Source organism: Tyto alba, unplaced genomic scaffold, assembly GCF_018691265.1.
Source record: "Tyto alba isolate M040663 unplaced genomic scaffold, T.alba_DEE_v4.0 Super-Scaffold_32, whole genome shotgun sequence".
NCBI classification, from domain to species: Eukaryota; Metazoa; Chordata; class Aves; order Strigiformes; family Tytonidae; genus Tyto; species Tyto alba.
The window spans coordinates 2,966,779-2,979,135 of NW_024881307.1; the positions used below are offsets into that span (position 1 = coordinate 2,966,779).

The 12,357-nt window shown below is 52.4% G+C and overlaps 1 protein-coding gene across 2 annotated transcripts; it reads left to right on the forward strand.

The window, feature by feature from the left end:
* The first annotated feature begins 2,018 nt into the window (after positions 1-2,018).
* Positions 2,019-8,457, forward strand: LOC104360387 (transmembrane protein 45B). Of its 2 annotated transcripts, none has more exons than XM_042800573.1 (6): positions 2,019-2,124; positions 5,382-5,586; positions 5,865-6,077; positions 6,683-6,867; positions 7,532-7,677; positions 7,880-8,457. In XM_042800573.1, the coding sequence occupies exons 2-6, from the start codon at positions 5,400-5,402 to the stop codon at positions 8,007-8,009; spliced, it is 861 nt and encodes a 286-aa protein (XP_042656507.1). In that variant the 5' UTR covers positions 2,019-2,124; positions 5,382-5,399; the 3' UTR covers positions 8,010-8,457. The 2 variants fall into 2 exon arrangements, with proteins under 2 accessions (XP_042656507.1, XP_042656508.1); XM_042800574.1 differs by lacking the exon at positions 2,019-2,124 and adding an exon at positions 4,458-4,531.
* Positions 8,458-12,357: the final 3,900 nt, after the last annotated feature.

A 12,357-nucleotide genomic window follows, 5' to 3' on the forward strand; every position in this document is an offset into this window, starting at 1 on the left:
CCCCCTTCTCTCTCTGGGAGGAAGAGGAGGGCAGGAGTGTGCTGGCACAATCCCATAATACTCCTCCATGCCTCAGCGCTTTGCAGCTAAGGAACTGCAATGGAATTGCATCCATTGGTGTGCGAGGGACCCGCTCTGGGAGTCGGGGAGGGGGGTTGCCCATCCTTTCTCCGGGTCCCCCCCCCCACGGGGCTGTGCTGTTCCTAACCCCTGGGCACAGCTTCATGCTCGTTTTTGTCACGGGGATGGTTTAAAAGGCTGAAAACACCCTTCCTCAACCATTTCGTGCACCTGTAACTTTTTACATTGGCTGGCTGGCTGGCTGGCTGGTACTATAACATGAGTTGCCCTTTCCACAGAAACCTTTCTCTATGGGCTTTACTCTTTGTTGACCCTTTAAACTCCATGGAAAAAGGCCCCTTCAGCCTCGGAGCAGATGAGTTTCAGCTGGGTCCCATTTCCTCCCCTCTCCCTCCAGCTGCTGCCCCCCCAGCCCCCATTTTCCCACTTTCTCCAAGGACTTGACTCATCCTTCTTAGGAAGCAGCTTCACGCTCAGCTGCCCTTTGGGGTAACGGTTTGTCGAGCTGGGTGGCTGCAGAAAAGAAAACTGAGCTGCAGAGGGGTCCCTGACAGTCCTGCTGCTCTTTTTCCAGCAAAAAAGGTAAGTTTTCCCTGCTGTATTATTTTTAGGGGTAGGTCTGTAAGGAAGAGCTTCTGTGGGGGGTTGCGTTTCAATCTGGGCTTGGTGGTAGCAAGCTCCTGAAGCTTGGGTGAAGCTGCCTGTGTTAGTGGAAGCTGCTGTGGGCTTCCCTGATGTTACAGGACCCTTTTCCACGCGTGCTCAGCCCTCTGCGACGCGCCTTGCTCCCCGTCGGAGGCGAGCAGCGGTGGGGTATCCGGCACGGCCTCGTGCCAGCACCACCACCAGCTTCTTGTTTTCCTTCCTTCCTCCTCCTTGCGACCGCTGATACGGAGATAATGGGTCTAAAAGAACTCCTGGCTGTGGCTTGGTGGCTTTGATGGCTGTGCTGGAGGACAGCCCATCACCCTGGGGAGGGTTGTGCAGGCTGGTTTGCTTCCGTGCTGTTCCCTGCTTCCCTGGGGCGCTGGCTCTCGCGTGTGCAGCTCTTGGCAGGGCTGGGCATGGCTTATCCTGTGGCTTCCCTTGTTTTTTTTTTTTTTTTTTGGTCACACGAGTCGCTACGTGCGTGTGGTCGCAACCCGGAGAAATACCAGGTTGGGAATGCACTGGGTGGTTGTTCATGCCCGTGGTTGGAGGCTCAGGCAACGCTCCTGAACGGCGCTGGGTGTCTCTGCGCCGTCCACTCGGTGTTTCGGAGGGAGACGGGGATGTTGGCGTGGCCCATGGTATTTACTTGCCTTGAGGCACTTGCATTGCTCTTCTACGCAGCCGGCGAGGTGCTAAGGCTGGGTGTGCAGCCATCTGCCATGGGATGGGCAGCGTCGAGTTTTGGATGGGTAAAAAGCAGTGGGAACGGGCTGCTGTGTCCTGCAAACCCGTCTTTCGGGGGACAGAGGGCCATCGTCCCCCTCCTCTTGGCTGCTGTGGGCTGGGAGATGGAGCTTACGAGGGCTCTGCTCTGGTTTGTGAATTCTTGGCCCAAATTCTCCTGCCTCCAGGTGTGTTTTATAAGGCCAGACTCCCCCTAAAAGGGTTTTCGTGTACCTAGTAGCCCATTTCAGAGACTTCAGAGCCCTTACAGCAGAGCCTGGCCACGTTGGGTGATGCTGCAGCCTTGTCTTTTCTTGGCTTCTTCCCCAGCCATCTGAAAAAAACCAACATAATAACTAAATATACGTGGTTGCCATGGGAACGGGAATTGGCTGCTCATCCTGATTTTTGTGGCAAACTCCAGGAGACTCTTTTTCTTTTTTTTTTTTTTTTTTTTTTTTTTTTTTAATAGCAGACACGAGATGTCCCAGGTTGTGAAAGCTGGTTGACTCAGCACGCTTTGAACTGGCCCGCAGGATGTTCGGCTCTAAACATCCTGTCTAAGGGCCACCTCCCCATTGTGGCTTCGCTCTTTATCTGCCTCTTCTGAGTAATAACCCCTCCTTGCTGCCACATCTGGAGAGGGAGAAGGACAGGCAGGAGTTGCAGGTAAAATCTTCTACCCGTAAAGAGAAATACATTGGTGAGCAGTTGTGCCATGGGATGGTCAAGCTTGGGAAGAAGGGATGTGGGGAGAGTCCATCCCTGCAAGGCAAAGGTTTGGTGTGATGATGGCCACCGATGAAGCTGGTGGAAGTGGTCCTGATGGGCACAGACTCCTAGTAATTGTGGGCAGTGGCCAGGTTTCTGTGTCTTTAGCTCTTTTTGGAGGGCTGGTCGGGTTTTGGAGGTGCATCCTATTTGCAGAAGGATAGGGGGCTTGTGCCTCTTCCCTTGGGGCGAGGGCTATTGGCACAAGGATGGAGGAGGATCCACAAAGAGAACACCCTCCCAACATCCATGGCCAGGCACTGAGCTTGCCCTCCATGTACGGGCTGGCTGTCCCAGGGTGCTGCCATGGGTGCTTGTAGGGGACACCCGTGCGTCGGCAGGGACAGCATCCACCCCCCTGCGTCAGCTGCAGCGAATCCCCACATGGGGCCAAAATCATTGATGGTGACAGACCCGCAGCTGCAATGGCTCCGGGGAGGGGGGGGGGCGGGGGGAAGAGCCTGGAAATTGGGCAGAAAGGCCGTCCTTCCCGAGCGAGCAGTCGGTGCGAGGCACCGTAAGGAGAGCAGGCAGCTCCCGTATGGCTATTAAGCAAAAGCGTCGCAGCCTGGAAGCTGCGCAGGGAGAAGGGCAGCTCAGGTAATAATTTCTGACTGCAGCCGTATTTCAAGTCCTCTGACAGACAAACTAGCTCGCAGGAAAAATAAATAACCCGGGTGCCTCTCCTCAACCAGTGCTCTTTTCCCCGGCTGCATCTCACTCGGAGCTTAATCAGCTTTTATGTGAGCGTGGACTCACGTGCTGGGGCTGGGGGAAGCTGGCGGGTAAGAGGTGTCAGGTTTGGGCCGTGGGCTGGTCGAGGGGCTGTGTGGATGTGGGGTGGGTTGTTTTTCTGCGTCTCGAATGCGCGAGCTGTGCAAGTGGACCGTTGCTTGGAAACATGCCTGGTTTCGCTGCAAAATAGCGGCTGTTTTATAAAAGAAGGTGGGGTGGGTTTTTGCATGGGCTACGTCCAAGCTTCTGCTTGACCAGAGGGTGGGTTTGGGACACCTTTGTTAAATAAGAGATGCCCCAGAATATGTGGCCTCTGGGTGGTGGGAAGCAAAAGGGACTCGTGCCAACTACCAAAAGCCTTGCTGAAGCGGGCTGCTGAGAGGTTACAAAGCAAAAGGGTCCTTGGCACTGTGAAGAAGAGCAAATCAGGGTGAGGGATGGTTGGGGTAGGAGATCCCAGGGGACAGCTCTGAAACAGAGTGGTGGTTTGGGGTCTGCTGATAACTAGGGTGAAGGAGGGGATGCCCGGTGGATGTGGGGTGATAAATCCTGGGTTAAAGCTGGGAGCTGGTGTGGCTTGGAGCAGCCTCTGCTGCTGCAGGTGGGACGTGTCTGTTGTCATCTCTGATGTCTGGACACTGGGATGTCTCTGCTCTCCTCCAATTAAGCATGTCAAATTAATGTTCCTGCTACGTATCTTAATCAGGGTACGCTCCCGACTCCAGCTTCAGGCTGTTGCCCTCACAGTCACAGTCCCTGTAGAACAATGATAAAATTTGGTTACATATCGTGCAATTGTGCGCCGCTTAAATGCGCTTTAATAGCATTTGTTCTTAGTCACTTCAGCATGTGGATGTCTGCGCAGGGCAGATATGTGCCCTGGATTGTGTGTCCAGGCTGTAATCAGGAAAGACATGGGGCATGAGCCTTCTCACCCTAACTTAGGCATCCAAAATAGAGCAGAAAGCCGTCACCCATCCCCGAGCCAGTTCCTGGGATGGGGCGTTTCTCACCTGCCTGAAAGGCTGTTTAGTAACTTCCCTCCTGAAAGGAAACTTGAACAAGGTGTAAACAGCTTTGAGCCTTCCCCAGATCACCTGTGTCCCGGAGATGCAATGGATGATGATAGTCTTTACATCCAAACAGGGTGCTTGCCCACGCAGGGCTGAGCCAGTTTGACTGACTCCAGCTCTGCAGCCAAAACCCGACCAGGGCCGGCTTGCAGAGCTCTCCCTCACCTAAGGCGCTTGCCACGCCACATCCTACCCTTATTTTGCAGTGCCTAATTACTTTCTAGTGTGGGAGGACTCGGAGAACGTGCTGGAGTTGTTCATCCAGCCTCTGCAATTTGCGTTGGTATTTATAAACACAGCGAGAATGTGATTTGTGATGCAAGGGCAAGTTGGTGTGGCAGCTTCAGGATGAGTAATGCCTTTTTCCGTGCACATCTGAGCTGTAGAAAAGGACCAGAAAGCCCGTGAGGAGGGAAAGAGTGAGACCTCCTTAGGTGTTAGATGCATACAGGGAGCAAGGAGAGAGGTCTTGCTGGAGAAAACAAGACCATCCCAAGGTAACATCAAAAGCTCACTGCTATAAGCGTTTAGATGATTACTTATTCCCTTCTGTGCTTGCTGCTCTGGGATTTTTTTTTTTTTCAACACTTTGTGTATGGGTTTAAATACTTGGCAGGATGTAAGTGCCCATGGTGGCCATTCGTGCTGCTGCACCTCTGCTCCTCTCCATCCTTGCTGGTACTCGGTGGTGTTGGCCCAGCTTAGCTCGAAGGCAATTTTCCTGCCTCTAGTCCTCCAGCTCTTCCTACCGGAGATGAAATCTCTTTTCCCTTGCGTGAAATCACTGCTCGTGTACGACAGGAAGGTGGTGTGGAATATGCATGAGGCTCCTTTTGGAAACGGTGACGGTTCCTGGGTTGCCGCCTCCTGTTGTTGTGCAGCCGGTGGGGCCCAGCAAAGCCTTGTCTGGCTGGAGCTGCTGAACACGCCGGCTGGATTCACGCCCTGCTAATTATCTAGTTTGGAGGGAGTTTATGTTCCGAGGAAATAATTGTCGTGTTGCTTTTTATTAGCAAAAACTTCGTTATGGTTCCTCTTCTAATAGCACGTAGCTGTTACGCTTTTTTGGGCGCTAATGTATTTTTCTCTGGCACGGTGAAGTCCTGATGATTGTACGCATGCAACCACGTACATCTATATGTGTGCACCTATATACAGTGGTGCACGGTGGCCGCTTCTCCGAGGTGGTGTCGCATCTCTGGTGCTGCCTGTTTGCAGCTGATGGAGGAGCCGCGCGCTCCCGCCCCGTCGGGATGTGAATCTCTGGGGATGCTGAGCAAGCGAGCAGCCCCATGCCTCTCCTGGGGATAATTTAGCTCGGTCCCCAGGCACTGTTTGTCCTCGCAGGTCCAGTAAGCGAGCCTGATGCCAACGAGTTTCATCGGCAGTGCCCTCCGGGGCACCTTCTTCTTCATTTTTGGTCTCTGGTGGTCTGTCCGATACCCCCTGAAGTATCTCCAGAGGAAAACCAGTGCTGAGAGCCAGCTGAGCTATGGGGTCCAGCGCGCGGAATTCTTCGAAGGGGCTGTCAAAGTTTTCTTTGCTTTAGCAGGTAAGAGGCGATGACGAGTCTCTGCCCCAGTATCTACTGGTGCTGCAGCTGCTCTCTCCTGTGCGACCGGAGTGGGAAACGGCAGCGGCTGGTGTGGGAGGGCTTGGGGACATGCTCGTGGCAAGCTCTGTGATGGGACCTCGCTACCATTCCTCTGGGCAAACACCTCTGCGACTTCACCGTTGCAAAAAAAAAAAAAAAGAAAAAAAAGGTTTCCTGCAAGCTTGTCCTTTCCCCCGTGTAAAAGGAAAAATGTGACCTTTCTGCTCTCTGCCCAGGGATACTGGTGGAGCAGTTTGTTCCTGCTGGTCCCCACCTGCAGCTGTACAGCCCCACGACGCACAGCTGGACAGACCTCACCCACTGGCACTACACCACGATCTACCTCTTCTTCCTCCTCTCGGGCATCGTGGACATCGTCTCGCACTCCCCGCTCAAGCTGCCGCTTGGCTTAGATCGGCTCTCGCTCTCCGTGGCTCTGCTCATCGAAGGTGAGCCACACGCCGTGGTTTAACCCACCCACGGGCGGGCTAGGGGAAGCGTTGGGAGCGTCACCGATGTGCAGCAGTCCCAAAATCCCCCGGGCTGTTTTGAGCCTGGCGAGGAGCTGTGCAAGCAGCCAGAGCTGGGGGGCGTGGAGGTGAACGATGGCGCTGGCTGCGTTCCGAAGTCACCCCCCTCCCTGTTCCTTTCCAAATATGAATCTGGATGTCCCGGGTGTGCGGGGGGTGACGAGGTGCTTCTCCTGGTGACAAACAGCCGTCACAAAAAGGTGGTGTCCCCCCCACCTTGGTTGGATGCACAGAGGGGCAAACCCTGACACAAAGTCCCCCGCTATCTTCCGAGCTCCCCATCGGGGTGCTCCTCCCGAGAGCCCTGGCCGGGGCGCGGGGGTCCCCACAGTGCTGGGGGCTCCTCTGTGGGCAGAGCAGACCCCAGCACTGGGGACTGCAGAGCGAAGCTGGTGACAGCAGGTTGGTTGCTGTCTGGCTCTTCCCACCAGGCAGATCATTGCAAGACCTGGAGCATAAATCTGTTTTCAAAACAAAACCAAATCCCAGAGCATCCTCTTCTAATGCAGTGTGAATCTTGGCAGGTTTGCTCTTCTGTTTCCATGACTACAGCGATGCTGAGCTGGACCACCACCTCCATTCCCTGCTGGCCATGGCTATCTTTGCTGGAGCCCTCTCTGCCCTCCTCGAGGTGTTCCTCCGAGACCACATCATCCTGGAGACCTTCAGGACCAGCTCCTTCCTTCTCCAGGGCTCTTGGCTTTGGCAGGTCAGTGCGTACCCATCGCTCTCCGCCGAGCAGTGGGCTTCACACCCAGGAAGGCAAACAGGAAGGGGCTGCTCTGCCCTTCACGGCACATCTGTTGGGGTTAAACTTGTAGGCTGGTTGGAATCTCTTTGTAAATAAGAGGAGGAAGCGAGGCTTAGTGCCAGAGTTGTCATCGCGGTGCTAGGCACGGGTCATGTGTGCAGCACGGACAAACCTGCATGCTAAATGGAGATTAGGCCCCAGAAGGCTGGGAAACCAGAGTCATGAGTTTTTATTCTTCTTACGAGGTCCCATTTCTTCCTCTGTTTGTTCCAAGTAACTGGAAATATTTGGAAACCTCTCACATAACCACCCAGTTCTGGGTCAAGGGAGAAATGCACAGCCTGGCAATGTAGCCTTGGGATGGTTGTTTTTCTCTGGGGATGCTGGGCTGCACTGCAAGCCCTAAGGCTTGTCCGCAGAGCATCCCTCTCTTCCTGACATGCACCCCTGGGTCAGTCTGGGGAGACAAGGGTGCTGAGGGTAGTGGTCCAGGTGTTACTTGGGATTATTGTGCCTCTAATCCATAGTCAGCTGCAGCAGCTTGGCTAAAAGGAGGAGGAGAAGCGAGGAGGGACGTGCCTGGCATGGGCTGATGCCTCACATCTCTTCTGTCTGCCACCAGATTGGGTTTGTGCTGTCCCCTCCGTGGGGAGGACTGGGCTGGGATCAGACCGACCGCGGCAACTTCACGTTCCTCACCATGTGCTTCTGCTGGCACTACGCAGGTGCTCTTGCTGTCCTGGCAGCAAATTCCGCTGCCTCTCGCTGGTAAGTGGGGGGAGAAGGGTCTCAGGGGGGGTCCCAGCACCGTGCCTGAGCTGGGATGGCCAACAGCAACAGCTAGACCCAATGCTACCCTGGGAAACCCAGCCACCGGTGTAGATGAGAAAAGTGGATGTCTGTGCACGTCCAAGCTAGTCCATGGCTCGGCTGGGAAATTGCCCACCTGATCGCTGTCCCCCCCCTGCAGCTGCAACGAGTCCTGCCAGCTGAAATTTGGGGACATCGACGTGGAGCTGGACTGCGGCGTGTGCATCCGCAAAGGCAACAGGAGCTCCAGCGGCGCCCTGCTCCCGGAGAGCGGCTCGGATGACAAATGAGGCCGTGGCAGGCATGGAGACTTCTCCCCCGACGGCTTTACAGCTCTTGAGATGAGGTTTGGAATTAGTCTCGACAAACTACAGCGGCACTGGGTGGCGGAGCATCAGAAGTGGGAGGCAGGACCCCAAAAGTGGAGCACGGCGGGTGATGCAAAGCCTTTCCCATGAGTTCCTCTGGTGATAGCAAGAGCAAACCAGGCTCATCTGGGAGGGAATTTTTAATTTTTCAGGCTGCAAACTGCAGGGCTGGTTTGCTGATGGAATCCAACTGGTGTGGCCAGTTTGGCTATCTTTTTAACATTGTTTTTGCTTCTGCAGAAGGAAGCCAAACCAGTGTTCAAAGCTCCTGGTGGCTGTTGCTCACTCTGGTGTTAATGGAGGGGGTTTCGTACGAAGCTGAATGTACACAGAGTATACGTGATCACCAATAAAGTACTTTAACAAACTACCCGGATGGATCTCTTGAATACGATGCCTTGAGATCGAAGGCATGGTTAAGGCGATGCCTGGCTTCAAAATGGTTTGGGGGGTGGATGAAATATCAGCAGGATGGGACTGCGTGTGACTTAATGTGGCCAAATCTGCCTGGAGAAGGGGGGCGAGTGGCCAGTGGATGGAAAGGATGGAGGTCGCCCCGTTGGCACCAGCATGTAGCTGCTCTCATCCTCTCAGCTTCCAATTAAAAACAAGGAGTTAGATAGGTGAGGGAGGCGGTCTGCAATGGGTTTGGGGGCATCTGGAAGGCGGGGTGTCTGCTGGGCTTAGAGAGGGACCCCTGAAGCAAGTTGGTGTCTTCAGCTGGGTGTATGGCTACCGGTGGTGAGTCTCCGAGAGCCGGGCTCTGCAGCCATCTCAGTGCAAGCATGGCTTTTCTTTGACAGCTTTATTTTCTCCGTGGAGCTGGCCACTTCCAAACAAAACCTTTCCATTCTGGATGTCCGCTTTGCACTTAGTGTCTAGGGGTATGTGTTTTTTTTTTTTTTCCCCTTAAGTCAATCATTCGGTTTGCAGCAGAACAGCATGGGGAGATCAAAGATCAAAACCAAACTTAAAAGACATCGTTAAGCAGGATTATAGAAAGAACTGGAAGTTCATCATCAACATTTAAAATGCTTGGGTCATGTCCTGCTCCAAGGGCTGGGCTAAGTGAACAGGGGAGCACAAACAGCACTGTTATTATCTTTTAATACCTTCGCTGTACTCCCTTAAGATGTGCAAGAGGCTTAGTCTAAACACATCACAGCCAGTCCGCACAACTCCCAAAGTTCAAGCAAGTATTGGAAAGAAAGAAAAATCCTTCCTGACTCAAAGCGGTTGCAATTCCCAGCCCCAAGGGATGTCTCTGGAAAAGTGAGCACTGCGTATTTTATTTTAGCTTTCTCCTTTTGGAGCAGAGCTGGGAGGAGACCGATGCTTCGTGCTGCTGGTGGCTGTCAAGAAAAGGACCTTGAGGAGCAAAGAAACCAAGGCAAGTGCAGCATTTTGGGCTCCTACCTTTGGTACCCCCACACAGAGGATTATTATTTGGGGTTGTAAAGCAGGCTGGCATTCACAAGCAATATTTTCTCTAGGGACTGGTGGGGTGGGTTGCCTTTAACTAGTGCTGATGTGGATCTTCCTCACCAGAGTGAGAGCTTCAAATGTGTTCCATGGAGGTAATGTGCTCTAGTTATTAATAATCCTCATGGGACTAGAAGCAGGGTCATTCAGTCAACTTATTATAGACTAGCTGCCATTAATGGGAAGCTTAGTGCATGGGTTATAACCCTATGTACTGCACTTTGAAAAGAAAGGGGGGGAAAAAAAATCTGCTTTGATCAACTAATGTTACTTTTTGCCTGTTTTTTCTTGCCCCGGTGTTATCTGGGTAATGCTGAATCCCTCTTTTAGAATTTTTCTACTTAAAATGTAGGTCTGCAGTGGGGGTGTTTTCTTCTTTCCTTGAATGAAATACAAATAAGAGTGAATACTTACTGATCATCTTGGCTGTGTGTTTTAACAAGCTTAGCAGGGTCGTGCTCTGAGCCTCAAGCTAACACGCGAGGGTTTCTTTGAACAGGACACACAAAATTACCTGTCATCCAGTTGGGTGATAGAGGTGCCCTGTGTTTGAGATAGGACTAATGTTTGTTGGGTCAATAGAGTAGAAAGAATGAGATGTTGTGGCTGTAATTGCATTTGTAGAGCAGTTCCCAGCTAGCCTGTGCGTGGAATTGATATCTTCTACAGCAAGCCTTTAACCCAAAGCGCTCGCTCTCCCGCTGAAGCTGGAAGGCAATAAAACTCATTGACTAGGCAACGTGTGAGTGTTTATTGATCGGGAGAGCCTGCGCTGTCCACCCAAAACCACTGCTGTCCCCACTGGTGGTGTGGACAGGCCGGGGTGACCCCGAAATAGGGTGGGAGTACAGACTACATCCTGCTCCGCCACGATCCCTGCCTCTGCGAGGTGGGTCACGACGTGTGCCTGGACGGGTTAATTACCTCATTATTATACACAGACCCAACTGATGCTGTTCCCCTGCTGATGCAGTCTTATTTTGTGAGAGAATATTTGATTCCTTGTGAGGCTCCTGTAGTTGGTCTCTGCTGTTGGTCCCCTGGGAGACAGCAGCGGTGTGGATGTGCCGCTCCAGCGCTGATTTTCTTTTTTCATGGGCTGTGATCTGCTCCTGGAAATACCTTGGCCCAGACAGTGATGCCCCATCTCTTCACCAATCCGCACATCAGCAAGTTGTTCATGTTTAACTGAGTGATACTGCACGAGCCAGGAGCTAAGGTAACACTCACCTGCATTTTATCTTTGTTTCCTGTCTCCAGAAACATGAAGACTGGTGTTTTTAGCGGCAAATATTCTTTGCTGCACTATTAGACTTGGGGAATTGATTGAGCTACCCAGAGCACGCTCATGATGACGTGTTCAGAAGGAATAGGGAGCCTTGTCCTTCCAGATTTGAGTCGGTAAGTGGTGAAGGGCTGCAAGAAGGCCACGGAAAGGGGGGGGGGATGAAAGTTTGTTTTTTTTTTTCCCCTTTCCACAAATCCTCTGCTGTTGGCAAAGGCCAGGGGACAGGCTTTCAGCCTGGAGGAGCTGGCCATGAAAGCCTTGGGCAGAGCGGCTGGTGAACGCCAGGTTGGTGTAAGGTGACCTCTCGCTGCAGCTGGAGGGAGGAGAAGCTCCTGGAGCCCATATGGAAGGCGCTGCTGGGAGAGCTGAAGTGCTTTGCAGACTCCCGGTACCTGGCATCTGTGTGCAAAACTTTTTATTGTTATTACCGAGAGGCTTGCTGGAGATTCATGGTTTAAAGAGGAGTTGAAATTAGCATTTCAAGCGCCACTAAAATCTACTGTTTCAGTTTAATCAGCGAATGTAGTTTCCAAACTTAATGCAATTGCCATTCAGAGGACAATTGGATTTTCTAGGTCATTTTTCTTTTCCAGAACTTATAATTTTTTATTTTTTTTTTTTAATTTCAGTGTATTTCTTGCCTATTAACTCAAGTGATTTAAATAACAACAGTAAGCAGTACACGCTTACTCTATAAGTATGCATAACTCGAATCTCCCCCAAAACTCATGGGGAGGCTGCGTATGATAACAGCAACCTGCAATTAACAGTTGAGCAGTTTTAGTAATGCAGAAGCTGGGTCCTGCCCGCTTCTGCGTGGCATTGCTAGAAGAGAAAGGCTCGCCCACTTGCTGCCTGCCCTTTGGGGATGGGCAGGGGGTTGCTCGTGGACCTCAATTGCTGACAGCTATCCTGGAGGGGCCAGGAGAGAGCAGCTGGTAAGACTTGTGGCAAGCAGAACAGCAATATTTGGCCATTTTCACCCCTGTTTGAAACAGCACCCGCATCAAGGTTTTCGTTGCAGCTTCCTCAAGAGGTGAAAGAGGATCCTGAGAGGGACAGAGCAAGATTGAAAGCCTGAAGCCCGATGGGTGCATCTACCCTGCCCTCCCCGCTGGCTCCCGGGAATGATGCGAACGAGGCGTTGGAGCCGCTGGCTTTATCGCCTGTGGAGTAAGAGGTATTTTTAAAAGAAGCAATTTGAGGTTGAGGTTTGGTGAGTCTGTACAGATGAAGCCTCTGGGTGGGGGGGGGAAGCCTGATATTTGTCGTAGGATAAGCAAAGCATCAAGATGTGGCAGATCTGCTTTATTAAGTGTATTAGGGCTGTTCAGAGCAAGTGCAAATCCTTCTCTCCGTTAGCAAAAGGCTTACTTGGCTGCAGGAAGGAGAGGGTGCAACTTTTCAAAGCATACAGATAAGTCAAGGAGGGAAAAACCTTCCAGTTTTGGCTGGGGTATCTTTTTCTGGTAAGACAGACTGCTGGGGCGCTGTGTTTGC